Source organism: Phasianus colchicus, chromosome 2, assembly GCF_987193195.1.
Source record: "Phasianus colchicus chromosome 2, bPhaCol1.hap1.1, whole genome shotgun sequence".
NCBI classification, from domain to species: domain Eukaryota; kingdom Metazoa; phylum Chordata; class Aves; order Galliformes; family Phasianidae; genus Phasianus; species Phasianus colchicus.
The window spans coordinates 4628641-4654989 of NC_143437.1; the positions used below are offsets into that span (position 1 = coordinate 4628641).

Below are 26349 nucleotides of genomic sequence, written 5' to 3' on the forward strand. Positions count from 1 at the left end.
TATTCTGCAGAGAGATTGAGAACTCTGCCTTTGTGCTTAGCCAGCACCAGCATCTCAGCCACTCTGGAGGACAAAAGTGCTTTCATAAAAGCTGCCCAATGCAGGCACCTGCTATGCATCTCTCCCAGGGCATGCATCACAGTGCTGATCCAGAGCCCAAGGCACCTTCCCCCCCCTCCTTCCACTGGTAGAAGCCAGCTGTGCCGTTACCGCAGTATTCGAGGTAGCTCTGGACTCCTGTAGATGTACTTGTGCCGATAGCCGAGGTCTGTGTGGAATGGGACAAACTGCACCTTGTAGTCTCGGAAACTCCGCGACGTCGCAGCAATGTTGTAAAGCTGAGTCCAAGGGAAAGCAGGTTAGTGACACGTATTGTCCTGCAGCAGCCACCCACCCCAACGTAGCCATCCTTCCAGGGTTCCATTACAGGCCCTGGTTTGACCAGCTCTGCCAGTTCTAGCATGGCTTCACTATTGATTTAGCACCTCCAGCACCACAAAACCTGCAGGCTACATATTTCTGTGCCCATTCTCCTGCTGCCTGCCTGGCCATATGAGCTCCTCTGTGTCATTCTTCCACACTAGTCCCTTCCACAGGATCACCACATGCATACCTTCTTTCCCAGATGAAACGGTACCACCGGGTCATCTTCAGCATGAAGGATGAGCAGGGAGCAGGAAATGTACTTCACACTGTAAAGCAGATGACAGTGTCACCAGAGCTCAGGCAATCAGAAGCAAGTAGACTGGACATTTTCTTCCCTACCCCAAAGTACTTCTACCACAAAGAGCCCCCTGCTGCTGTCAGACAAAGTCAGTTAAAAACAGAGCATGCCACCACCTGCAAGGCTTCAGTACAGCACAGTGCTAGGAAGCACGGGCTGACCCTCAGCAGGTTCCTGTCACTCTTTAACACCAACACACTTGGATCTGCAAGGAAACTGCAGTGGCAAATGTGTTCTGTGGGTCATTATCCTCAGTTCAAATCTTGCAAGTACTATTATATGGGCACCATTAATTTAATCTACAGAAAACTTACTAGTAAAAGGCAACCTTGGATAAGCTATTTGCTGCTCAGACCAAAGCGGCTCTCCCCTCTGCAAAGCACCATTCCCAAGTTTCAGTACTGGAAACCAAACTCCTAAATGCTCAGGCTCTTAAATGAAAGGCTCAGTGAAAGCAGAAATTACTATGCAGAGGGTGGCTGATGCAAATGCATATCAGAGAAATTATCCCAAACCTTTAATGTCCTGATACTACTGCTTAATGTGCTCTTGAAAAGCATAAATCACAAGGATCAAATCAGCATGTCCCTGGGTAGTCTCTGTGCTCTTTTTTGCATCTCTCCTCATTAAGACCAATTAAAAAGAAAGCTCCATAGTGCATTCATGGCTGGAAGAGCAACTGAAATCCCTTCAGCAAGTACAATGCTTGGACAAAAAAAAAAAAAAAGAGCAGAGCGCAGTCTGCTCCCTGATGCTTGCCCTGGCTCACTGCAGCATCAGCTGAAACCCCTGCAAACAGGAAATGCACTCACTTCTCATCATTTGCAAATTTAATTCCACTTGTCGTGATGGGGTCAAGGAAGAACCAGTCAAACCCTGGGAAGTATCTGTATATCTGAAAGGAAAAGTTTGCATTAGTAGGAGGCAGCAGCCATATAGACAGTAACAGAGCATGCCACTGCCATCCCTGTAACATTCCTGGCTGTTGGCTGTGTTCTCAGCAGTAAGAGCATGTTTTTAGTGGCACTATTTTCCCCCTCCTGTTTCAGGCTTGTCTTATTAGCCTGCTCAGGAGCCAGCTCTCTGGGTCGTCAGGGTCTCAAGGCATCGAGCTGCTGCTGGAAGTCTTCCTGCAAGGGAGCTTCACCAGCCCAGCCACATCCAACACCCACCCTGCATGTCTGCTCAGTTCCAAGCCTGCTTGCAGCCAGGCTGGGTGGGAGAAATGGCCACATCAGGCCACATGGCCTGAGCCCATGAGCTCACATGGGGGTCTGGGTAAGTAAAGGGGCTGCACTGAGAGGGCTGTGGCCAAGGAAGTCCAGCATTGCCATCGCTTTGTTCACAGCCCACAAATGGTCCTCCCACAACAGAGAAGCTTCAGTTGTCCACTACTAAGGGTAAAGCTGATTCTCCCCCTCTCTACATTTACTGCCCTTTCTGACCCCAATTTATTTTCTTCTACCCGACTCCACAGATGACTGGTGGTGCATATTGCACTGGTCTTCTTAGGAGCTGCCTTAAGCACAAGTCTTTACAAGTGTCAGGAGTAAACATCACTGCTACCCCACAGAGCAAGCAGTTAGCTATGCCACTTCGGAAGGCTAATTTCTAAGCACACAATTACACACCACTATTGAGAGAAGCACCGTATACTTGCCACAGAAAAGGGATGACTTCGTGCCTCCTCCCGTATGTTGGTGAATGGAGATTCCAGTATCAGGGCTTCAGGGGGCGTTTCTGAAAAGCCAAGGGCAACGTGCTGAAATGCAGCAGCCAAGGCCTGCACCATGGGCAGGACCTGGGCCAGGTGAAGAGCCCACCAGACTTACCTCTCTCACAAAGGCGCCTCACTAAGTTTGTTGCGACCCTGGAAAGAAGAACAATGAGTGTTAATCTGGCACAGACCCTTTACAGAGCACCAGGCTCTGACCTACAGACTGCAAGGGACATGCAGGGAAGAGGGGGAGGCAGCAACGTGGGCAGAGGTGTACTAAGTGCCCAGCAGCTCCCAGGGTGACACTGCAATGAGTTACAGCTGGGTCAAAGCTGCATGGTCTCCTCCATGCACCTCCCTGTGAGATGGAGATACTTCCAAAGCAGCCTCAAATTATTTCATCTGGCCACAGTTTAAAGTAACTCTTGTGTTTGCCTCCTGCTCCTCACAAAATCAAGGGGTAAACAGTCCATGGTTCCTATTGAACATCATCAGCCTCCGGACAGATGATCAGCAGAGGAAACTGAGGAAGCAGGAAAGGAAGCTTAACATGCATGGAGAGGCATTTTGGGCTGCAGACTTCTCACTGTTCATACTTCCCTATGCCAGGCACAACCACGTATATATTGCAGATGGGCAGCAGTGTAACCATGCAGGCATCTACACAAGCATTGACTACAAACAGTATGTTTGCCAGGATAGGAGAGAACATTTTGTAAGGGAAAATAGCATGTACACATGCTGGTCTTTCAGAATGTCAAATAAGTGTTCTGCTTTGAAAGACAAATGCAAACAGAGTTTTACCACAGAAAAGATCAGTGCTGTCCCACTTTCTTTCCCCGTAACCAAACAGAATCTTATTCTAAGTGTCTGCTTTCCAGACTCTCCCTCTGGGCAATGAAAGTTCAAGATCAATTCCTGCATAGTCATTTACTGTAGCCCTTCTCACTCTGCAGAGTGAACAGAGGAAACTCCTCTGCAGCAATTACGCCTCAGACTCCAAGCCAAGCCAGCCTGAGGATTATGGCAAACAGCACCTTCAGCCAAGGTCAGTGTTTAATGTTTTTCAGAAGTTGCTAAGTCCCACTGCAATTAGATGCTTACCCTGTGCCCAAGGAGTGTCCCCATATATAGACAGGGTTGTCTCCACTTCTTGCTTTTATCCAGTCAAAGACATGAAGGGCATCGTAGGTCATTCCCCTCTCCGACGGGCTGCCTACTGAATCACCCCAGCCTGAAACACAAGGTGTCCCTGTTCAGAAAAGCATGAATAGCACCACAAAGCCAGCCAGCTCTTCCCACACAGCCCACCTGCAAAGGCGTGGGACAGGGACAGCTTCTACTTATCTTACTGTGCACCTCTCCAATTTGGGTTAAAAGCCCTGATTGATCAGCAGTCACTGAAAGAAAGTAATTGCTGTAACTGCTGGCTGCCATGCAGTTTTTAACAGTTTGGTCAATAACAAAATCAAGAGCAGGATCTCAAACACTGCCACACTGTGTTCTTGCATCTCCCCATCAGTATAATCCAGCTCCCAAACCTTAGCTCCCTTTGCACACGCATAACCAAATTGTAAGTGCAATCTCTGGTAGAGTTAAGAACTGGATCCTTATGATCTAAACACAGGCATGTTTCACAAAGCTGCTGCAACGTCAGCTTGTCCATGCTATTCAATCAATGCCCTCTAGCAGTTTTCCACTCTCCTGATTGCCTTGGCTCTGTCCCTATTACAGCACATCTACAAATCCTATGCTGAGCAGGAAACATGCCACATCCCTTCTGATACCTAATAAACAGCCAGGGAAGCAGCTGCCAGGAGGATGGAAAAACAGGGCAAGCTCCTAATACACCTCTCTCAGATGTCTTGATAAAATTGTGATGGGCAAATTTCTTTACCACTCACTAATGCTGTCATGGTCTAGACAAAAAGAAAGGAAACAGCAGCAGATGCTTGACTGCTGGTGGCAAAGAGATGCAAAATGGTCACAGATTCTGCTGAAGATGTTGAGCAGTGAGCTACCACACACCTCAGCTTTGCAAAAACTTGAGAGCAGTTTGGGGTCTCTGTAAGAGCATACAGAATATTAAATAGGCCTTCTATCAAAGGAATCAGTGTTTGTGGAGGAAAAACAGTTTTTTACTGCAATCTTGAGTAAGCTTTAATTCTTGTGCATTTTATTACCCTTTGGAGAGCTCCTGTGCTCTCCAAATCAAAGAGCCCTGTGCACAAGGACAGACAGGAGCCACAGTCCCAAGCTGGACATCAGGAAACAGGGCCTGAGGCTCCGCCAAAGCTGCTGCCTAGCAATCCAGTTGCACTTGTTTTCTGTGTTATGCACACAGAGATTTCACATGCCAAGCAGGGAATGAGATCACTGCCTCTTCTCACAGTGGTTACAGACTGGGGACCCTCAGATACAACAGGAATAGAAAAGATGAATTGTTTCTGGCAGATCTTCTCAGGAGAGAAAAAAAAAAGGGGGTGGGGGAAGAACTCAAAACTGTGCATTTCTGGAAGCTCTCTGGATATCCTTGGAGAAAAAAAAAACACACAGTAACCACACCTAATTAGCTGGCAGTAAGCCTTTATAAAATGAGTTCCCATGAGATTAAAACAAATAAATAAGCAGCAACTTCTTTGTTGCTTAAGAAAAAGACAGCTAGAACTGTTTTGTATAGTAACAGATGCCCACATACCTCGATAATCAAATGTGACCACATGGTACCCAAGGGAGCTGAGGACCTGGAAGGGAGAGAAACACAAACTCATCACAGAAACAGTCACAGCAGCCATGCCCCTGCCTCAGGCCAAGGATGCAGGGATACAGGGATCTAATTTACAATGTTGTCAGCCCAATAAGGCAAAGGGGTTACTTTGGCTTTGTGATGTGGCAGGCACAGGACTTTCAAACAGTGATAGTTCGTGGCTTTACTCCATTGGTCTCCTGAAGCTCACACCAGGCTTTCTGAGATGTAGGTCCCCCTGTAGCAGCTCTGCCTTTAAGATCTACAAGCATGCTCAGGCAGTTTCCTCTGCAACAACTTTCAGGTTTTGCTGTGAAACAGTACAACTGCTTCATTTATGCTATTCAAACTTGCTAACTTGTGCTTAGCAGCACAGGCTGATTCCAAGAAAAACAACTAAGCAGATCACCTACATGTCAGCCTTCTCAGCTGTCATCGTGTGCCAACCTCCAGACACTTAGCACAAGCTTTTATCTTAGAAGAAACATCACCTGTTTCCATGAGGCTGCTGAATGGCATTTTCCAAGTGACCTGAATTAAAAAGACTTTACTGCAGAGGATCTTGCATAGGAAGATGCATTGCAATAAATCTTCACAAATGCCAATACTGATACCAATTAAAGAGAAAGAAATGAGCGCTAAATTCATCTGGAGAACATAAACTCAATCCTTCTGAAATAAACTAGCAAAAATAGTTACAGCTCTTTCAGAAACACTTTGTATCAGAGCAAGGCATTGTGTTAGAGAAAATGACCAGAGAACTCATTAAGCAAAGACCCAAAACAACTGAAGTTCCCTGTTCTCACATAGCAACACTGTGTTAGGCAACACTTGAGATGGTAACACAGATGAACTGTGCCATGGGAAAAGGGGAAACATGGGCTGAAATGGTCTCCGATTGACAACTCATAAGCAAAATGTGAACTGGCAATCTAAAAAACACTTCATTGCAAGAAATGGCTCTGTGACTAGGCAAGCTCTAGCTCTGAGAGCCCAACCAACAGGGAAGTTTATGCTGGCTCAGCCCAACATTTCAGCATTTACAAGACCAAAAGTCACCTTGAAGGGTTTGAAGAGTGTGAGGAATATGAGCCGGCCTCAAACCTTGTGCATCCTCCCATCATTTGGAGAGATGTGGTAGCATATTGGTGAGCATACAGAGACTGGTAACATATGAAAGAATGCTATTACATGGTACCTGAAGTCAGAATATTGCTATAGTCAATTGTATTACGGCTGTGATAAAACAAAGCTTTTATTTTTCCTGTAAATTGTGTTGTGAAAGTATTATAGGCAAAGCTCAGGTGGAGTTGACAGGTACCAGCAGGTAAAAGATCTCTGAAATATCTTTAATGTGGAGAAGAGTGCTCACTGCTTACAGACCCCTTGTCCCATATGCACTTCATGTCTAGAGAACACTGGGAGCCCTCAGCTACCTGCCTGTTGGCAGTGGGCTGTAATGAGCAGTCTCCATGCCTGTGCACGTCTCATTGTGCTCATACAATCATTTGGACAACATGCAGCCACCTACCTTATAAAGCTCCACACGGTGATCCCCTCCTCTGGCAAAACCAATTCATGTAGAAGAATTAAAAAAAAAAAAAAAAAGAAAAGTCAGCATTTAGGCTTCCAGAGACAGATTTTTCCCATTGTCTCAGGACTTCAGCTAGACACAAACACAGCAGCAGAAGCAGCACTATAACTGCTTTGTAAAGACTTTCCAGAAGACACCAAGGCTTTCTTGAGCTATGCAGGACTTAGTCTTCTCCCTTTAAATCTCTTCTGATGGCAGAGAAAGATGAACTTTTCAATCCTCCAACCTGCCTGCAATATGTCAAGCCAGCCTGCCCCCGGCCTTGACCCAGGCAGTACACTCTGATCTCAGCAGACCTCAACACCTTAACCCAAGCTGGTGGCCCTTGGATCTTCTCACCTGGCTCCAAGCACAGAGACAGAAAGGACAGGGGCAAGAGATAAACCAGAGTTGAAACTGGGAACAAGTTCGTGGGAAGAATCAGCTTTAATGTGTTTGGGTTTTTTTGTAAATTGAAATCTAGATGCTAAAAAGGAAAGGCGAGTGAATGTGCCTTCAGGTGCATTAAAACATACCTACAAACATTAGCCTAGTATTGCTGGAAGAGCAGATTTACACCTGCACTCATATGACGATTCTAAAACATCCCCACTGTGACGGGTTTGGTTAGTGCAGACTCTGAATCAAAGTGTCAAAATGTCACTTTCCAGACCTCCCTTGAGAATACAAACACTTGCCAGCTAAAAGCTGTCAGCTCCAACTGTGCTACAAAATACCCAACACAGCAGAAACACTCAGGGCAGAATGCAAGGGGTTGCTTGTAAGTCAGCTTGAACCAAACCACTTTGAGGAAGAGGTATTTGCCATCCATACGTGCACACCCACACATTGCTCAAAGTGCAATGCAGGCACTTCTTTAAGGGCATCAAGTAAACCAAACAACTCTGCCTCAGCTCTAGAGCACTCAGCCAAAGCAGAAAGCAGATGCAGTGCCTTTTACTTATGGTTAATGCAGCCTGCATCAATAAAGCAGCCCTTTTTGCAAGAGTGATATGTACTAAAGCAGGAATGGCAAAGCTGATACAACTCCAGCTTCCTCCAGTACAGAGTAAAGCTAAATGTGAAATACACTATCAGTCCATAGCTCAGCACTTTATCTTGGTAACACCTGGGGGAGCCAAGAAGTAAATCTAATCAATAGGCACATACATAACAGAGATACAGGTCCTAAATTACCACCATTACGCTGCAGAACAGCTTCCATTAGTATCATTTGCTTCCACACAAGGAAACAAGCTAAGCAGAATTTGAAAAATAAGGCAACAATTTGATTAAACTTTTAATACATCAGCACAAGGAGACAAGGTCAGTTTTTAAAGTCCCATCTGCACATGCATTTCCCAGCTCACAGCATGCTATTTCCATACTTTGCCTAATTCCAAAAACGATTGCTGCTGACCTAAGATTTTAGGGGAAGAAGGACAAAGTTCCTGCAATGCAAGGGACAGCAAGCCTTCACAACCACCACAGTTAAAACAGAATTGTATTTCTGTAATGCTTCTGCATTGGCAGAGCATTTCCAAGCACACATCATCATCAAAAGAACATGTACTCGGAACTCCAAAAGGGGTCAATGCTCTTTGAAAACTGTATATTAATAAAGACAGTTGTGTACTAATAACTGAACTGCGGCTCTGCATCATACAGATGTGGGGCAGGAAAAACATGGTACTAAGAATCATCCAGCAAGATCCCTACTGTGCTTTTAGCACTGAAAAATATAGGTTAGAGAACGTGACCATGGCTGGTAACTGTGGTTAACTATAAAATATCAAATTTTAAACATGTTTCAGATCAATATCCTCTATGTATGCAACAGTGAAACAAGACCTGCACATTACCTTCCTCTCTCCATCCAATTTTCCTTCCTCAAAATGCATTAAAATAAGCTCAAGAAAGAAACTGGAAAGCTTATTTAATGCACTTAAAGCACATATGCAGAAATACATATCTATCTCATACCTCAATTAAGAAACCATCAGAGTGTCAGTAAGTATTTCTCCTGCTTGATATAGTACATGTCACAGCCTCCTGGCTTCTGGCAGACATAAGATACAAAAAATAACTACAGTATCAGGTATCTCTGATATTGCAATAAATCTGTTTTCAAATTCAATGAATAGGAGAGGCTTCATTTCTCAAAACATGCTCTCCTTTTAAAAGAAAAGCACTAAACTTGTTTTAGGTCATCATTTTTTTTTTTTTAAACAAATGTGTTGACGTTGTGACAAGACAGGGAAGCACCACCCATAACAAAGTCACTGCTGTTTCATTTCTCACCTTGTTCCCGCATTGCCGTGCAAGTAAAGGATCACAGGATGGCTGGAACCCAAAGCATCTTCAAACCACAGCTGGTCCTTCCCTCTGGCATTCTTCCATAAGGCTGCAGGGACCGTATGCCTGCATCCAGAAGAAAAAAAAAATACATTCCCTATTGCTAATAAGGCTCTACAACTCAACCATCAGGTTTTCTGATGGTTTCATTCATGCAGAATTGCACTGCTCACACATTTTCCATAGAACTATCACACTCAGCCAAAAACATGCTAAACATTTCTAAAAGTATCTTTCAAACAAACTGTAAAAAGACCATCACTGGGGTTATTTCTGCATTTTCATCTCCATCTGTGCTGCTTTCAAAACTTGAGGCTGTGCAAGCCACCATATTCACAGGCAAATTCAAAGTACAATTACTGCACATCCTGCCATTCCAGAGAAAGAATCTCAGTCCCTCAGCTTTTATGGCATTTGATTACTTCAATTAACAGACTGAATACATCACAAACAAGATTCACAGCTAGGCCAGTAGATATGCAGAACAATCATCCAAGTCAGCTGACTTTGGAAAGAACATTCCATGAGCAAGAGACACAGCTGAGTAAGGCAACTGGAGGACAAAGAGGTGTTCAAGGTTATATGATTTTCTCATCAATTTTGTTTACCAGGTTCCTGAAGGTGTAACATTTTAGCTAGAAAAGCTACCATCTAGAAGAGACAGTAATTTAACTCACAGCTGTTCCATAGAGAGTATCAATGGACAGCCTGTTAGAAAGAATTCAGCACCGGTGGAATTGAAAGAGAAACAGCAAACCGAATAAAAGGCAAACATTCAAAGTGGGTGATTATTTTAGAATACAAGCAGTGAAGGTGAATGCGTGCCCACAAGCCCAAATCATTTACAGGGGGGCCAGCTTACAGCTGTAACAGTAACTGAAGTACTCCCTTTTCTCCTAGGAAGAACAAACTATCTACCACACCTTCCTCCAGATGTAAAAACATTCAGAGGACAAACCATATGTACAAAATTTACTTGTGTGTGTGCAGCCAGATGGAGATTTTGAGGAAGAAAAAGCCCCAACAGCTGTAGGACCCAGCAGTCTGCCCTAAGAATTCTGAGAGCTTACAATGAAAGCAGGCTGAAGAGACTGTTTCAGAAATGTACTGAACAAAACACCTTACAGTAGCACTAAGGCAAGGCTCCAAGCTTTACTGAAAATCTACTTGATAAGCATCAAGACAAATCACATAGATACTGACTGAACTACCACCAAAAGCTGGAAGTCCTGTTTCGGTAAAGAAATATAGTATATCATAAAAGAAAACAAAAATCTCAAGGTTGCAATCTAAAATTATTCAGCACGTTATCAGGTAGAATTGTAATTGTTCAAGTGAAGATACAAGCCATTACTTAATTAGCCTGTCTTGGGGATTAAACCAACTGCTGAAAATGTCTTTCACCAAAACTCAGTTAAAGGGAAGGAACCATCTCATGTAGCAGGATATCACTGACCTGCTCAAAATGGGTGAGCCACTCTCAATCGATGAGAACCCTCATTGCATCAGCAGACATATACAAAAGATCTGCACACAACTAAAACCTCTAAATGCTACGGTCTAATGACACTGGCTGTATTAAGTAATGGCACATTTCTCTTCACACCTGAACAGCATCTAGACTTTTTTTTCCCCTCAGGTATTCGATGCCCCTGCATACACATTCAAACTGCAGGCATTTTTTGCTCAAAGCTAGCAGGGACTTTTCCGTGGCTTCAAAATTGCTGGTGTTGAAATACAAAAGAAAGTGATAATGAGGAACAGACACGGAAACTGGTCTGAGTTGGCCAAATAGTGTGGCAAGACCTGAGAGCAGACCATTTCAGACTAAGAACCTGTCATCTGAGTGAGCTTGGTTCACAAGCAACTAATATCAACTGCCCTTGCCTGGGACCAGAAAATCTTCTGTAAGGAAAGCACTGACACTACCAGTTAATCTGTTGAGAGCAAATAGCACATTCCTTCCTCACCCACTCTCCAAACTTTACATATGTTTTAGACACAAAATATTATTCCTCCTTTTCTGAACACTTTGATCCTATCTTCTCCCACATTTATTTTGCAAAACAAACCATGAACAACAGTTGAATGACAAGACTTCTAAATCCTTATGGCTGCTCTGATATGGAGACACAATCTCTGCAGTAATGCAGAGCATTTACGATCCCTTTATGATTCCAAATTGTGAAATTCCTCTGGAAGCACACATTGTCCAATTCTGTTTCATGCATTACTGATCTGAGTTCAACCAAGCCCCAGAGATCTGCATACTTCTGGATATGAACTCAGTCACTTGGCAAAGAAAAGCACAAACACCCACAAATCAGAGCAGTCAATGGTGTCACATGCACAGCAAAAATACGGGATGTGCAGTACTGAGAACAAAAGGAAAGACTACAGCTGCACAACACATACTGCACAAAACACGTTTCCTTACCAGACTCCAATGGTCACATCCTCCTCTGGCTGAAGGTAATAATTACAGGTGTGGTTTAAACCCTGATCTTGTGGTCTTTTCAAGTCAATGAAATACGGGACCCTCACTGAAATAAGAAATAAAAAATGTTAAAAAAAGGGGAAAAACAGAATATGAAACCTTTTAAATTTTTACCTCTATTTCCTTATAGAAGAGCTTTACCAAGGCACTTGTGTTGGGGTACGAGGAGAGTGATACACACTCAACAAACGTGCCAAAAAGCCCTTGTTCTTTTTGTGTGAAAGAACGAGCTGAATTACAGTTGCAGCTAAAACACAAAGAGGAAAAATGACACATGCAACCATCAAAACAAACAAATAGGGAGCAGAGTAAAACTAAGAAGTGAGGGAGATGCAGCTCTCTTGAACCACCATTGCCCAGTCTGCTCTGCCAATCTCCCAGACACATCAGCCACTCCTGCTCTATCAGTGCAGTGACTTATTGACTTGGCAAAGTTTTTATTGTTTGCAGCAATGGAATTTACTGATGGGACAACCTGACCTGCAACAAAGGGTGTATCCCAAAGTTAATGGGTAATGTGTTTCAGGATGGCGTGTGGTTTCCTCCTCCATAATAAAAAAAATCTAAAAGAGGCATGTAAAATCACAGAACTGCAGGGGATGAAAGGGGCCTCAAGAGATCAGAGTCCAACCTACTGCTAAAGGAGGTTGCCTCCAATAAGTCATACAGGTAGGCAGCCAGATGGGTCTTTAATATCTCCAAAGAAGGAGACTCCACCACCTCTCTGGATAATGCATTATAATAGTAGACCCAGGTTGGATGGGCCCTGGGCAGCCTGAGCTGGTGGGGGGCAGCCAGCCCATGGCAGGGGTTGGGGATGAATGAGCTTTAAAATCCCTTCAACCCAAGGCATTCCATGATATCTGTACTTGATCCTCCCAGCCAGAGTTTTTGTGATCAGAGGAGGAAATTTTTCAAACTTCATTACAAATCACATGCAAGTTTTAAAAGACAAATTTAGACTGTGAAGAAACATCCTTCATTCAGCGATTCTCCATCATTTTCCATCCTGTGGCTACCTGAGCTTCTCTGGGAGTCAAGTGAGCTCTCCAGACCCACTGTGCACAATTGGAGACCATTAAGGCCACAGAGAATGCTCTCCAACTCATAGTCCGGAGAACAGTTTGCAAAGGCTCACATCTTTCACAAGCTGTAAGGTTGCAGAGTGGGAAGTCACAGCAGAAAAATGAAGACACTCCTTCCTTTCACCCTTCGCCTCTCTTCAAAAGACTGAGTCACTTACCAAAGTTTAGGAAGACCAGCTTTGCCTGAATAGCAGGGCAAAGTTTTACTAGAAATGGAATGGCTATGTACACTCCCAGCAGCCAGATGATCAGCCTCCGCAATCGGAACCATAACCCATGTCGCCTGTATAAGAGGAAAAAAGAAAGGCCTGAGTGCACCAGGAATTTACAAAGCAGTCATCATAATGATCCGTGTGCCTGGTGAATTTGAAAACCAATTCACTTATTCTTTAAACAAAAGTAACTTGAAGGAGTTTACTGAGCCTCAGCTGGTTGAGAGAAGCAGAAACCAGCAAACCATCAGCTGATAAGACATCACAGAGACACGGAACAGAAACTTTCCTCTACAACACACTGTAACAGAGCGTTTTTCTGCTGATTTTACAGATTACAACATCTCTAGAAAAGCATATCACATGTCTGTCTGCAAATAGAAGCCTGGCTGTGCACTATAAGCATGGTTTGTTTGTTTGTTTTCCCCAGTTAAGATTTCAAGTATTTTGAAGGACTATTTGTAAATGAGACTGCCTAATACTCAACTGCTAGTGTTACACATCATCTGTGCAGACTGGAGCAGAGTCCTGCCTTGCTCAGCTAGAAGGGCTCGTAGCTCCCAATGACCTGGAAAGGAAATCCTTTTAAGTTATAAAACATTGTGTGATTTCTGCTCTGTGGCATTTACTCTGTGTGAGTTCAGACTGAGACTCCCAATACTTCATTTTTCTTTTCTCCTATGTATTCAGATTGAGAGGAGTAAGCTGCTTTTAGAAAAACATACATGGAATTAACAGATCACAGAGTAGAAGCAACTTTTCTCAAAATACTCTTTACCATCTCAGATGGCACATACAGAAATGTGTGTGGTGTGGATGCACAAAGCTGCACTTGCCTTGGTTTAGTTAATTACCACGCTATGGGCAGAAACAATTATGATTGAATTGGTGATTGCATGCAGTCCAGAACTAAAATGTATTCACACCCTTCAGGCAACAGGACTTCTTTGCTCTCCAACTGAGTCCTGAGCAGGAACCACGCTGCACATCAGTGAACAATCAGCACTGTTATCAGCAGCTCTTGCCAGCAGCCGAAGGCAGAGATCAATTCTTCCAGCAGGTCTGAAATTATTATTTCCCACTGCACTGTTCCAGGAGGTGACACGCTGAACTTCCTCCATAGCAATGCCAGAAAGGCTTGAACACTGTCAGCTACTTGAAACAATCACATAGAGGGCATGAGGATCTCTTTTTAAAAATATTTTTTCCAAGAAATGAGTGTACAGCCAAAATACTTTAGATCTCAACAGTTTTTGTACCCCTACACTGAGCAAAAGGAGAAAATCTCCTCCCAGCCCTCCCCTTAACTTTTTTGGTATGATCTCTGGGAACGGACTATCTTACATTTCCAAAGTCAGCACCTACCACACTACTGCCTACCCTCAGCACCTGCCCATCTCCTCCTGCCTGGGAACTGTGTAGGCATCTGCCATCCAGGTGGATGCACCTTTCCTGACAAGATGAAGAAACAGCCATTTCCAAAAGGGGAACCAAACAACATTTTAAGACATGAGGAGCAACTCCGGCTGCAGTAAGCACATATTGAAACACCCAAAGGATTGTAATACTTTCCATGGAAAACCTGACAATGAAGACTTGAAAAAAGCCAAAGGCTTTCCATACCTCAAGTCCAGTTTCCTGAAGCATCAGGAAAAATGGAAACAGAAAACGCTTGATGATGGAAAAGGTACAGAACAGGGCTTTAGAGGAGCACCAAGGGAACCAAAGCCACAGGGTGATCCATCCCCACCCACAGAGAGCAACACGATGCAGAGGCCCCAAGGGCACAGGCAGTGACCCCAGCACAGTGCCTGCCCACACAGCTCTGCTGGGGACCTGCACACAGGCCCAGATTTCAACCCTACAGAAAAACCAGTGGTGCAGAACAGCACCAGAGCCAGCTCCAAACCCTTGCAGGCACAACAGGAAGACGTCAAAACTGGGGTTCTCTCACCCCTGGGTTACAAGACCCACACGTGAGCTGGAATAAGGAAAGGAAACTGCTGAAGAATACACCGAGTAACTCTATCAGAGCAAAGGGATGATTTTAATTTCTTCTTTTTCTCTGAAGAAGACTGAATGAGCATCTTTTCCTTTGCTCTGATGCCCTATGCCAAATGCTAATAGGTAATGTGACATTTACACCTCATCACCAGGGAGATGTCTACTTAAAATGCAACCAGGACAAAGCCTCAATCCATCAACAAACAGCTTTGCTTCCACGGATAAATCCGAGACAATGTACTGCAGTACAGACACGGTAAAATTATCTGCTAAATACCTAGTAATTTACCTAAATTAAACTGCTTTTGCCCTGCAGAAAAGCTATTTCAAGAAATAGATGCCCTTCACATGGAGCTTTTTGAGTGCTCAGGAGAAAGCAGCAGTAACACACTTATCACCACTTTACCAGGAAGGTACATCGGTCTTAGGGGCTTACTTGGAAAATGCAAGTGAGTTAGAGAATAAGCAGCTCTAACCTAAAGGTATTTAAGCATGTTGAAGAATATAAGTGGCTGAGGGGCCTGGGTTTGCCCAAAGGTTGAGGGGAGCCTCATGGCCTGCAGTTCAGGCACTAAGCTACTATGAAAGAACAGCCACCAAAGTCAGCTTTAAGTACTGCACTGTCACACAACAGCAACTAAGGAGAACAAATCTACCACTGGCATCTTTCAGTTCCCAATACAGGTATCCAAACCAACATTTTCTACAACCTGGAAACAGCAGCTGAGCCACAGATTGTACAGGAGTGTGCACAAAGGGCAGAGCAGCCACTCCCAGGGTAGGACAGCCTGCATATCAATTCAATGGCAAGCTCTCCAGCCTTCCTCGTCAGTCTTGTTTTGAATGAGAGATGGTTTCTAGCCCAGGCATATCTTCAAGAGCATCCATCTTCTCCCCATGGGAACCCTGGATGGACAGCATTGCCCAGGGCTCCTCCTTACAACAAAAGCAGCACTCAATCTTTCTTCTCCTTCATGCAGTCCATCCAATCTGCCCAAGCTGATTAATCTTGTTTTATTTCACCTGTTCCCTGCAAATAAAGAAGGGAAAAAACCCCACCATCCTTCCAACTGTGTAACAGCACATTCAGAGAGCCTCCCAGCTCCTGAATGGCTTGCAGGCAGGGGATGGGCCTCATCTCCACCTCAAAATGTCTCAGCAACTTTAGGATGCAACAAGGCAGTGTTGCACTGCAAGAATAATTCAGGTCTTCTCCTTGATTTGCTGCAAAACCTGCATCACTTGCAGCCAAATGCAAACTGAGAAGATGCTGATGTCAAAAGGTTTGACCCCTCCCGGCTTCTGTGCGAAGCTGCATAGGCAAACAGGCCACTGTGTGGTTCTTTTATTTCAGGCCCAACTATACAGAGTCCTCACTGAAAAGTCTTCAGCCAAGCCTCAGTTCTGCTTCACTGGAAGCACTGTATGCAGAGCATGGGAAGCCTGAATTATAGGAAATCCACCCAATCTTAACACGGCTCTTCTCCTGAATTCAAAAAAGCCAGTGAGAACACAGAAGTATCTGCCACTGCTCTTAACATGGCACTACAATTCTTTAAAAAAAAAAAAAAAAAAAACAGTATCAGTGTAATGCAAGCAATTCAAAACTAATGTATTCTTTTCTTCGCTGCTACCATAGCAAAGAATGCTTTGCTTTTTTCCCCTTTTTGCTAAGTAGTATGGTGCATTTCTCTAGCACAGCAAACAGCTACCACAAGCAGTAGCTTATTTCTCTGTTCCCAGCAATATCACAGAGAAAGCTGTATGCAGCTCCAGAAAAATGCTGCAAGTCAGCAGAGCCAGAATATTTTGTTTATATGCTAACCAGCACTTCCAACACCCCGTCCCTGGTTTTACATTAACAACATCCCAAGTACAGAACATAACAACACCCCTGCCAATGCTTTGAAATGCTTTGAAGTGTTGCCTTCAGTTAGACCACTGGACTTCTAACAAATTTATTGAAAATCAAACAACCAAAACCTGCCTTTTCAATTAGAGCTTGTCGAAAGGACTTCTCCACACTGGTACTATGCCATGTTTATCCTAATTCCATTCCCTTGTATTGCCAGTATGAATTTAGCACATGTTAATGTGGCAAAAACGGGAAGTTCATCCTAGGAAAGACCTGAACCAGTACATGCAACTTAGCAGTTACCTGCAAACACATTAAAAACAGCTTTTCAAAGCATCTCTGCTTGGCTGCAGCAGTGCTCCAGCTATATGAGTACAGATGAGGTTTGAAACTCGAAGCAGTTGGCTGGAGAGATTTGTGGGCTTCCCACTTAGCTCTCCTCTTACAGCCCAGTCAGTCAGACTGCATCTGTACCTCCCTCTGACCAACAGCAAGAGAATAAAAAGTAAAGCCATCAGCTCGAAGGACGTCAGGATGTCAGCTTGCCAATCATTTACACAAACTGAACAGCTAGCTCTCCAAGAGACACAAGTGTAGAAGTAAAAGGAGAGCATCTCACTGAGCTGGGTTTGCAATTGGAAGGGGCAAGTTGCAAGTATTGAGACCTTAATAGCCATGTCTCAGTTCACAATTCAGGTAATGACCTTGAGTTGGACCTGCAGCAGCAGCTCTGTTGCTTTTCAGTATTTAGTAAAACAGTATGAGCACTGGTGTTGTGTGTGACAACATTCACCTGGAAGCTGTGTTTCAAGAAGAAAGGAGTAGATGCTCATGTTACTTTGAGTATGTAGCAAACAATGAGTAATTATACCCCAGGCAATCAAACCACTGACTGTTGGGACAGAAAAGCAGGCCTGGGGACTGGGTTTTAAGGTTGTTTACTTGCTCTGAATGCATCTGGTGCAACAGCAGCTTTGTCTGCACCATGGGATAAACCATCCCAGGATAAACCATGCTTTCTCCAGAGCTCTCCAGCAATGCTGCTGATACTCATCAAATCCAAAGTCACCCACACTAGATTTATTTGAGCTTGGCACTGAGATATTATCTGCAGTGCAAGTACACTCCCTTGACAGTGTTTACTGAATGCTTAAGTTTTCTACTCATTTCACAGCCTAACAGCTGTTCTGTATTAAAGGCGCAAGCCTCTCACTAGTCCATGTGCTGGGGAACACAAGGCTGTGTGTAAATGTAAGAGGGAAAAACAGCACAAACAAGAGAAGGCTTAAACAGCACTGGGAATGCAAAACAAGAGCCTTAGACCAGCTGAGTGGGATTCCCCTGAAGCAGTACTTTCCTTTTCTTCTGTGAGGAAGAAGAATATCAGGGTGCAAAAGCAAAGGGCCAAGAAGCAAAGTTCAAAAGCAACATCAATTCAGACCTATAATACTCCACCAGGTACCTAACTGCTCTTTAACATAAAGCTACTTGGCTCTTGAATGCATATCTTCATTGAAAAAGCACACGGTGCAGCCAAGCCAGTTCCCCTACCACCACTTACACTTGTTAATGCACTGTAAATCTGCCAGAGCAGCATGTGTGTAAACCTCGCAGGAACAGCAAGAATCCATAGGTTCTGACTTTGTTCCTAGGGATATTCATGTTTGAACAGGTCCATTCTTCCAAGCTGCACACCCTCATGAATGTGAGGTCTTCACACAGTGGTTTTTGGAAAGCAGCCACCAGCCACACAGACTGAAAATTATCACTCCTGGTAGGCTCTGTGGCTCTGGCTCTCTTTTAAAGCATGCAAACAGTCTCATCTGTCTACAGCAGTAGATCTTTTTCTTCTGAATGCACAAAGATGGCCATCTTACATTTGTCCACCTGAGGCAGCTCCGCTTTTGCTGGTAGAGATCTGATGACCTGGAAGCCTGAAGGAAAAAAATGCTTTTGTATTAGCAGCCATACTGCCACCTTTTACATGCAAAACACATCACTAGCAAAACATTTGGATTACAATGAACCAACAGTTCCCTGTTAGAGGCATGCAAGCAAACAAGAGCGTTAACCAATGCCAAAACATTACATAGGCTGGCCATTAGCTGATCGCTGTTACATTTAGCTGGTAGGCACAGCACCCTCTCTAACTGACCTGCTTAAAAAAGGGAGGAGGCTTAGTGAACATGAGGCGACAGCCGTGATTAAAGAACAGATGCAAGAAGAGATACAGAGCTGCTGTCAGCCCCTGACCTACCTTGAACAGCAGGTTACTTTGCATACAGCCAGGAATATTAATTCATTCCTGCTTTTATCTGTGCTTCAGTCAAGTATTTTCGCTGCAGGTGTCAGCTTGTGGAGGAAGCAACTCCAGAACGACAAAGCTTGAAAAAATGAAGCTGACAACTGAAACCAGAGCCTTTGCTGAAGTTCTGAAGAGCCACACCACGAAACAAGGAAAGCAGAAAGCAGCTGTTGGCATTTCTACTTAACTGAGTGGGAACTGAATGTTTTGCAGCACTGTATATCATCAGCCACAAGCTTAAAGCATACGTGGTCCCTGCTCTGGTAGTCAAAAGGGGAAAAAGAATGCTTTAGGGACAGCACAAAGCTATTGGAAATAGAAAGAAAAGGTTATTCACTGCATTTCTGCTGGATTTGCAGAGGAATAAAGAACAGAGTATTTCCAATGACTGTGTCCAGTTTGCAGCTTTCTCACTCAGCAGCACAAAACTGACATTGTCAGCTTTGCCTCTGCTTCCTAAAGCTGCTTGGAAACCAATCAAAACTCTACACCAAGTGAGTAAGAACTAGTGCTAAGGGAGAAATCAGAGCTAGACTTCATTCTGTGGGGATCTACTTAACACACTGAAGCGACTTGAGCACCTTGTGGATGCTTTCTTTTACAGGAGGAAGCCCTTGAAACCCAACTCAAGATATAGTTGCATCACCCTCATCTGCGGAGGCTTCTCTGTCTCAGAGAAGTCACCCCAGGGGAAGCTTTCTGGCAGGGGAAGACAAATCAAGCTCTAGATGGAGTAAATGTACTCGCTGTTCACTGTTCTGAGCCTGCATACAGAAAACTTTTCTTCCAAGCAGTTTTTATCCCCCATTTGTACCGCACTGAGTTCTTCATTCCTCCCACCACCTGTAACAAGAGACGACACCCCAAAGAACCTCATTTTAAGTATCATTCAACAGCAATCTCTTTGACAAAAAGCACTGAGTTGCAGTTTCAGCTGCTACAAACTTGATTTCAGTACTCCAAACACACTCAGAATAGAGCAGATACTGCAGAAGCAACAGCTGCAGTCTGAGCCAGCCTCCCTGCTTGCTGTCCTGATGGAGAAGCAGCACATCACAGGTGAAAGGTGAAGCCCACAGTCAGGCCCACTGATCAGAGAAGGAGCAGCAGCCACTATCACACACCACAATAGAAGGCAGAGATAGCCAAAGATATGAGGGAACACCTCTGGCCTTAAGCGACATTAAAAGAGGAATTTGATATTCTGTTATCTGCACCTCACGCCATTCAGCAAACATTCAGATATGGTGATTACCTGCCAAAATAAGTGGAAGTGGCCGTTCTGCCAGAGGAAGTTTGCAGCCATGCAATCCTATACGTCGGAAGGGTTTGTTTCAGATATTTGCTCAAATCAGAAGAAAACTGAAGGTTGGTTTTTATTTACTCGAGATTCTTCTTTTGGTTTCTGTGATTGCCTCTCAGTGATTGGAAAGATCGCTTTGAACAATGTGAGGGCAGCTGTGGGACTTATCTCAAATACTTTCAATTGTTTATTTTTGCAAGTTCTATTTCTTGTCCAACATTTTTTTTAGTGCTCTAGCACTCAGTAAGAGTTATAATGTTGAAATAAATCTGGATTAAGCAAACAGCTCAATTTGAATAGTAAACACAGACATCCTTCCTGCTAGCTCAGCTCAATAATCATAGTTTAAATGATCAAGGCACACAGACTAAAAATAGAAGACTTTGCTCACAAGTTTAATTGCCTTCATCGAGCAAGCAATAGACTTCTGAAATTCACTGCTACGCTGTTAGTGCAGCGTGAAAGAGAAGCATGCCAGCAAGGCGAGAAGCAAGGGCTGGGCAGCACAGACAGCGTGCTGGTACACAAGTGGTCCGTGGAGGCCATATAGAGCAATTCTGGGCTACAGCATCACACCGAGCCCCACTCCCCACTCAGCCATGCTGCCCTAGGGTCAGCTACCTTTAACCTGTCTCCTGATAAGGTTCAGCTATTTCGCCGCCTGCCCTGGGCTGCTGACTTGCCCTGCTCCCTACCTCATCCTCCCAGTTATTCCAGCAGTAATTGCCTCCTCACTGCTGTGGCTGATAGACAGAATTACATACCCTGCAGCCCAAGGATCAATCCCAAGAAAACTTCCTAGATGTTTTGCTGCCTACTGAGCTGGTTTGCAATATATCCGATACACCCTCCGTTTGCAATGCAAGCCCTTAAAACAGACAAACCATAGCACAACGTCGAGAGCTTTGGAGAAAGTTCTACCACTTCCACCAATCAGGCTGCAATCTTGATAAACTTGCTACATTTTATACCCTGCCTTCCAAAGGATAAATCCACTTTCATTAGTATATTTAGCTGTTAAATCCTCCTTCATTGAATTGCACGTTAACTCTTACCATTAAAATTGCACAGGCACCACCTCAGGCTAATGACTTGAAAGTCTCCTAGATCTCCTGTTACCCTTTTAAAACACCCAAGTACTGTCTTTTAATCTTCTCGTGGTACTGATTCAGTCACGGCCACATTAACATAGCGCTCTCACATTACAGCCTTAGTGAACCTTCCTTGCTTACACTCACACTGGATATCAGAAGCCATCCACGACTGTAACACCATCAATGTCACCTTTACAGCAGCTACACATTGAGCTTCCAAAATGCAGAGATCCACAGGGGAATTGCAATAGAAGCATGTTTACCAATTTCACATCCTGATATGAATGCCAAAATAATCTGATCTGCCTTCGGGCCAGTAAGGGTAAGATAAATTAGCTGCAGCCTCCTAGGAGGATATCACCAGGTCTCTCACTCAGAGCAGCAGATTCTGGAGAGGATATGATGTCACCATCATTAATTTTCATTAAAACACCACAGTGTTGTTTTCAACAAAAAGAAACGCATTACCACATCCTGCAGAAAAATCTATGGACTTGCTGTGATGACCTGGGAATGCATTTGCAGAGAACTAGATTCCTGGCTAGGCAACTACATACCATTTATAGCACGAAAGCAAATCATCTTCAGAAACAAGCTCGTTGTAAGTAGGCCATTGATCCTCTGTGTAAGAACGAGCTGGAAATAGACAGGAGGATACTGGAGGAAAAAGGGACATACAGAGAGAAAAGCTCACAATGCGTGCCCAGGACTTGTGCTGATGTTGAAGCTCAGCTGGTCACCTTGCAGCACAGCATCACAACTGACAGCCCACCCCATGATTATAGTATGCCCAAAGGAACTAACAGCAGCCACAGTCAATAATTTAGACATAAGCCAAAGAAGAGCAACTGAACCCCAGTGTCCATAGGATGCCACAATAATGGCAATGCAATCAAATAGAGCGCAAGGAGACCTACACAAAACTCAGTTATAACTCCAGAGAAAAATTCCTGCTGAGCCCAAAGCAAGCGTGCTTGGGCAGAGTTCTTTGAAACATGGGGAACTGGAGAAAACAGTTTTAGCCACAGCCACCGAGTTCCCAGTCATGGGACAGGCAGACAGATGTGTGGAAATGATTACACAATGCCACTTTTGACAGATCCAAGCAAAATATGACCGTGCTTCCTCTTCAAAGAGGAATCGCAGCAAAATTATTAATAAAATTAATAGAAAACCACAGAGCAGGTTGCTTGTACAACCAAACGAGAAACCGTGGTTCAACCTGTACTTAACGTGGAAAAAAGCACAGCAAGAGACTGGAAACTGTCCCCACTCCTTCCTGCACTCTGCTCACCAACAACTGATCTGAAAGACAGACATGGCCAAGTTTTCTGTCAAGAGGAAAGATGCTGCTGCTTAAATCCAAAGAGACACAGGGAGGCACGGAGCACGTCAGCTGTATGGCACCAAGGGTCACTACACATCGCATTCAGCACGCATGGGCACACTCACTGCTCCAGTAAAATTCATAGACAGGAGCAGGGGCTGCTAAGAGTGGAGGTAGCTGAGATGAGCAAGGGAGCAGCAGGACAGCAGTTCTCCAGAGACACAGCACAACTAAACGTCAGGTACAGAGCTTCCATGCACACTGCAGCTCATCCCTGCTTCACAGCACAGACAGAGAATGCTTCACCAGCAATCGAGACGATAGAATGGCAAAATTAATACTTCAGGTTTAGAGTTTGACTATTGATCGGGATTAAAGAGGCACAGATAAGGACTAAGCCACAGGAGAAGGGTAATATTCCTGCGACTGTTTGCCTCCAGGATCAGGGTTCAATGGAAATGAGATAGGAAAACTTGCTTTTAGATCAAAGCCAGTATTAAGCTCACCTGACTTCCTTTATTCTCCCTGCCCTCACATCAAGGTCTTCTGTAACTAAGGCTGCTCAAATGCATTTCCTCAGAACATCACAGCCAGCAATCACAAAACTGACTTACAGTAACAGCCTTACAACCACTCTTCAAACACACATCTGCTAAGGCTGCTATACTCAAAACACAGTTCTACCTTAATAACCAGCCAGCAAGGTACGCTAAGCTGTCAGGTAGAAAAATCACAACACAAACATTACAGGAATGGCCATCCACACAAAACACACATACCAGGAAATCCAAGCACCATGTGCTGCTTGTTTAGCAATCTGTGCAATCTCACATTTAATAGTTCAGACAAAATGTCTCAATTCCTTCTTAAAAAATAAAATAAAATTGTTCACATACTGTTAAAGCAGCTCCTGGTAAAGTTCTTACATAATCACCATACTTAATATTATCACTGCATGTGGAAGCAAAACATGCATTTCTTGACATCTGTAAGCCACACTGACTACAGTATGCACTCATATACATCTTTTGTTTATCAGAGATCCATCTCCATCAGCTGTATGTGCACACATGCACTTTCTGTGACACAGTAGCTCAAATGCCATCACTTCAGAATCAATTTCAGCTCTGGGATGAATGAGTACAGTGTGATGATGGGTCTGAACCACAGCAGAGGGACATGTACAATGATTAAAACTCAAAAATACTGATGGAAGAATAAGCATTGCTTACATTTACGATGCTATTTAGCCTTTGCTGAGGCACTGGACATTGAGAGAAAGAGTCCTGCTGTGGAAGGGCACCCACAAGCCCTGCTAGTGCTCTGCAGCCCAGGTCAGCACTGCCATCACAAACTGCTGCCTCTGCAGCCCCCGTGCTCCACAGCCACAGGAACTGCCACGTGGTCAGCCCTGGGCTGCAGAACCACATGGATGCTTCAGGCTGCTGTGGAACTGGTTTGCTTTTCTAACCAGCAGTTTGTGTCATTATCAAAGATGGAAAACTATATACATACAGAGTGAGCTTCTTAACAGCAGTGTGAAATGCAAGCGGCCCCAGTTGCCCTGGACACGGAACCCACAGCCACCAGAAGTGCCAATTTTAACTACTGCATCAATGAGCATGTTGCTAGGAATAACTAGTTGCAGCACTAATCCCCAGTTACAGACACCGTGCCAAATGCACCTCCCCAGCATCCTTGCACTGCAGCTTCACATCCTTCCACTTTCTGCAAGCTAGGAAGCAAAAGTGATGAAACACACCAACAAATAACAACACAACCAAATATCCATGGTATAAGGGGATATAAGGGATAACAACCTTATATCGAGCGGTGTGCTGCAACAACTGCACAACTCTGCACATCAAAATGGGAGGAATCGGGTAAAGAAGTTTGTTGGCCACATAACTGGCCATGGTCAGGATATCCTGCCAGCAGAGATTTGTTACATATGTTGCCTCCTCTTATGTTCCTCCTTATACCCTCTGCAGTCTGCTGATGAACATGGGACATGGGGCAGCTGTCTGACCTGCTTTAAGATAGCTGCCCTGGACAACACAGTTATCTCTGTGCATCTGCCTGGACCTCCCATTCCTGCAGACTCAGATTCACACTTAATCAGTACAGTTGTTATCCTGCAGAAAACATAAATGGAGGATATTAGCAGACCCAAACATTCTGCCTGCAAACCACTGGCTGAAGGGTGAAGTAGTCAAAGGAGGATCACTTGAAGTACCATAACCCGCACTGGCACAGCAGACAAGAAAAGGCAGCATAAGGACATAAGCAAGTGATTATTCCTTTTAATGTTCTGATTTGGCTGCAAAAAAAACGCTATTTTTGTAATACTGCACAGGATGGTCCATAGGATTTTGTCTATTTATATGCAGTCGAGGGAAAGTGAGCTCTGAGCAGATAAAGCTTTCCTACAACATCAAGTTTGTGAGACACTGCTGTATGGAGCACACGATTCAACCAAGACAATTAACAAGCTTAATATGCACGCAGGACCCCAGGGGCTTCTGAAACAGTTTCAAAGGCTCAACTTGGAGAAAAGCAGGGAAAATTTGCCCACTGACCATTTTGAAAAGTGCAAAAAGAGGAATAAATATAAGAAAACTTTCCACAAGCAGAGCATGCTTTCAACTTGGCTTTCCCAGTACCACAGATCTAGGAGCTGTGCTCATTCTACCACATCCCTGCCCACCAGAGCCAGCCAGCAGCCTGAGGCTCTGCTCAGTGCTCAAGTAGCACCTCTGCTTCAGCAAAGAGCACTTAAAACACTGGAGAAGTCAGTAAGCTATCACCTGATAACTTCTGAAAGCAGCAGTAATGTCCTACAGCAAAACAGAGTAAGTAGGCACAGAAGCTGAGCACCCACACAGTCTGATCTACCGCACAGCCATTAGGCCAACCCAGCACCATCTGCAATTACCAAAAGCTTGTCCAAACACGAACCGAGCGCTGACAGCATCCCAAAGGTTTACCTGTGGGGCACGAAAACAAACACCATCACCCACAGAGATCAGCAACAACACTTCATGGGCTCTGCCACCACTCGTGACAAAAAAAATCCGTGTCATCAGCAGGAAAATTTTACTTTCCAATGTTGGCTTTGTCTAAGAGAACAGAAAGATCCTCAGGGAGCTCACCACAGAAAGAGCCACTCGGGCTCATTTTCTAGAGCCTTGTCTGCCTTTAGGCTTCCACAGGCTTCCACATTCCTGCAGCACAGCGATTGGGCTGCAGCTTCCCAAACCGCACGGCCATGAAATACCCCTCACACTTCGGCAACGTGACCGCGGCCAACGCCGGGTGCACAGCGGCAGTAGCTCCGGGCTCTGCCCTTCTTTCCCACCCCCCTTCCGAAGTGCAAGATGCGAAGACGGCCCTAGGTTAAAAGCATCTTCTCCCACTATAGATCTATTGCTTTTAAGAGGAACACAACCGCTCTCCCGGCGCAACGGCACCAACACGCAGAAAGCGCTACAAATGCCGACGCGGCAGACAGAGCACGGCCGCAGCCCCGCGCTTCGCCCCGGCTCTCGCGGA

At 44.5% G+C, this 26349-nt stretch overlaps 1 protein-coding gene and 1 long non-coding RNA gene across 4 annotated transcripts in view; one reads left to right on the plus strand and one right to left on the minus strand.

The window, feature by feature from the left end:
* LOC116235299 (lysophosphatidylserine lipase ABHD12) overlaps positions 1–26349 on the minus strand; it is a 28861-nt gene that overhangs the window by 2173 nt on the left and 339 nt on the right. For 2 of the 3 annotated variants that reach the window (XM_090134626.1, XM_031603342.2), the window contains exons 2-12: positions 12856–12980; positions 11553–11658; positions 9062–9181; positions 6719–6749; positions 5140–5185; positions 3546–3675; positions 2557–2594; positions 2385–2464; positions 1537–1619; positions 614–692; positions 211–338 (exon numbers count right to left, since the gene is read on the minus strand). In XM_090134626.1, the coding sequence (XP_089990752.1) occupies positions 211–338; positions 614–692; positions 1537–1619; positions 2385–2464; positions 2557–2594; positions 3546–3675; positions 5140–5185; positions 6719–6749; positions 9062–9181; positions 11553–11658; positions 12856–12980 (966 nt within the window). Of the gene's footprint in view, positions 1–210; positions 339–613; positions 693–1536; positions 1620–2384; positions 2465–2556; positions 2595–3545; positions 3676–5139; positions 5186–6718; positions 6750–9061; positions 9182–11552; positions 11659–12855; positions 12981–18645; positions 18753–26349 lie in introns of those variants that run through there. The other variant, XM_090134627.1, reaches the window with a different exon arrangement.
* On the plus strand, positions 228–20993 carry LOC149918827 (uncharacterized). The gene is made up of 3 exons (XR_016463832.1): positions 228–358; positions 3398–3489; positions 19114–20993. It is a non-coding gene; the product is annotated as an uncharacterized LOC149918827 (long non-coding RNA).